The 2,563-nt window shown below is 40.0% G+C and overlaps 1 protein-coding gene across 4 annotated transcripts in view; it reads right to left on the bottom strand.

Annotated features, from left to right (window-relative positions):
- The window catches only part of sytl2a (synaptotagmin-like 2a), a 48,600-nt gene that overhangs the window by 13,142 nt on the left and 32,895 nt on the right, over nucleotides 1–2,563 (bottom strand). For 2 of the 4 annotated variants that reach the window (XM_014020349.1, XM_014020347.1), the window contains exon 8: nucleotides 279–1,946. The exons of the other annotated variants lie outside the window; for them this stretch is intronic. In XM_014020349.1, the coding sequence (XP_013875803.1) occupies nucleotides 279–1,946 (1,668 nt within the window). The remainder of the gene's footprint in view (nucleotides 1–278; nucleotides 1,947–2,563) is intronic. 4 annotated transcript variants of the gene reach the window in all.

The raw sequence follows: 2,563 nt of genomic DNA, 5'->3' as shown, positions 1-2,563 counted from the left end.
GTGTGATGCCATGTGTTGTTGTTCAGGTTAAAAAAGAACAATTACCAGGAGATGTTGTTCATTATGTCTCAATATGTTAAACCCTGATAAGGAGGTCTATTTTCTTATTACCATGACTGTAAAAAATTCAAGACAAAAGAAAAGTTACAATGGGTTAGTTTAGCAAACTGTAAAAACATGAAAATTCAAAAACAGTATTGTTAAAGCTGTAACTTGTTATAATTTGATAATGAACATGTCTGATTCTGAGTCAGTATATTTAAAGATTCAAAGCTCACTGCCTGAATTTTCTGGAGACAGAGGCTGCATRCCAGTTGTTGTTCCAGGGCTTGAGTTTCCAAATTCGTTGTCCAAAATTTGAGATTTCCTCTCAGTCGGATGACACCTTGGGTTTTTCTGAAGCTCTCTCTGATCTTCTTGTCTGTCTGCAGCCTCACGGTCTGCAGCTCTGTTTTGGTGAAAATGAGGACTGTGAGCCTTCTCCTCTGGACCGAGGTAGTACTGAAGGTCCGTGGGGATAAAAGCTCTTGCTAGTAACGTATTTGTTTCAACCATGTTCTCTGATGCTTGTTCTGATTGTTGTGTAGTTGAGTTGTTTGTACTTTTCTGCATATCTTCATGTTCAAAACATGTTCCTTTGTCTACTAAAAATAAAGACAGAGGAGGAGGAGAGGTAGCATCATCATCATCAGGCTCTTTGTCTGTTTGAATTGTTTGTTTTGACACATGTGAGGGACTCTTCTTTTGTCTTGAATCTATCGGCTCCTCTTGTTCTTCTTTAGTTTTAGGATCAATATCTATTGGAAAGGTTTTAAAGGGAGACCCATCCAATCCAGATCTTTTAGCACTGGAAGATTCCAGAGGCAGGACCTTAGGGTGATAGGTCTTAGATGGACTCCTCTGGGCTTCTTTATCCTTATCTGTTTTTGGAGGTTGAAATGTTTTATGACTTAAGGTCTTTTCTTTTGACTCAGTTTCAGACTCAAGGAAATCTTTACTGTAATGTGACACTGATTTGCTCGAGGTCGTCTTCGTTCTTGTAGAGATTACTTTTGGCTCTGTATTTTCCTTCTCCCAAAATTGTCTTAGCTCATCAATCTTACTGAAACTCTTCTCTTCAGGTGCAGACCTGGGCTGTGTGAGAGGAGAAGCTTGAATATGCCATTCCTGTTTTTGAGCGTTAAGTGCAATATTAGGTTTAGGAGAGATTTTGCTCTCCTGTGGTTCAGTAATCTGTAATCCTGTTCCTAAATCTACTACCAGATCATCTGTCTCCTCGTGGATGAGGACAAGGTTAGCTCTGTATGTTCTGTTATCTTTAGATACATTTGTTAACCTGTTGTAATCAGTCTGTGGGGCGGTAGAGGAGCTAGTTTGAGTGTAATCAAAGGATTCTCTTATTTGTTTGGTTGGATCATGTTTTTCTTTTTCTCCAGTTCTTAAAATAAAACCCTGTTTATCCTCTGAACTTTTTTTCAGGTGAGATGTTCTACTTGAACAATGCGTTGGTTGATCTTCTGATTTGTCCTGCTTTGTCATCTGAGTTGGCTCTGCTTCATTTTTGTTGCTCATATCTGTGGGATGTTTGGAGTAGCTCTCTTCTTTGGTGTTCTGTTTAGAAATCTTCRTTTCCTTTTTGGGTGGACTGTGAACTTGGGTAATTTTCTCCTTTTTTCCTGTAAAAATTCCAAGCATTTGTTGCTCATATTTTGGCACAAGACCTTGAGATACATTTGTTGAAATGTCAGTGGGTGATGGCTTCATATCAGGATTTGTCTTATAATAAATGTTATGTTTATCTGACCAGACTTTAGCTTCAGTTTGACAAAGACAATCCTTTTTGTGTTCTTTCTCTGGATCAAGGGGCTTACATGGCTCTTCTGTGATCAAAACAAAACTAGGCACTGTAGGATTTAGTGGGTCAAAGTCACATGTCTCAGAGGCACCTGCAAAAACAAATAAAATGTTGTGTACATTTTGACTTGAAACTACAATATAACTTCCACTTGTTTAAAAGTGTTGATGATTATCAAGTGAAGCAGAATAATTTGTATTTAAAGAGTAACTTACCCCAAAATTAACTTTTTTTAGCTGATAAACTGTCTAGAATGTGTCTAAAATGTTWTGTAGTACTGTTTCTGTGCTAATTTTGATGTTTTTGTGTGTATTTGTTCAAATCTGTAATATTTGGTCTAAAAACGTCTTTTTGCTGCGCTTATGGGTGGAGCAGTGGTACTGCAGGCTAATTTGCATATTGGTTAACGGCTCTCCGCTGTGACGTGTCTTCTGCACGGTTTCGTCACAGCAGCTGTGTTCTGGTATAAAAGCCTCTCTCTAAGACACGCCCCTGCAGCAGTCAGAGGGTGGAACAGTTAGCAAGCTTAGCATGATCGTCTGTTGACCTTCAGCACACACACACACACACACACACACACACACACGCGCGCGCGCGCGCACGCACGCGCACACACACGCACTCCAGCAGTACTCCTGCACAGCGGGAGGGGAGGAGGGAAAAAAAGGCAGAAAGTCAGGCTCTTTCTGCCTCTGGGGAGGATGGGGG

Source organism: Austrofundulus limnaeus, unplaced genomic scaffold (assembly GCF_001266775.1).
Source record: "Austrofundulus limnaeus strain Quisiro unplaced genomic scaffold, Austrofundulus_limnaeus-1.0 Scaffold249, whole genome shotgun sequence".
NCBI lineage: Eukaryota > Metazoa > Chordata > Actinopteri > Cyprinodontiformes > Rivulidae > Austrofundulus > Austrofundulus limnaeus.
The sequence above is the reverse complement of the archived record's forward strand: the minus strand, read 5'-3'. Positions and strand labels throughout refer to the sequence as shown.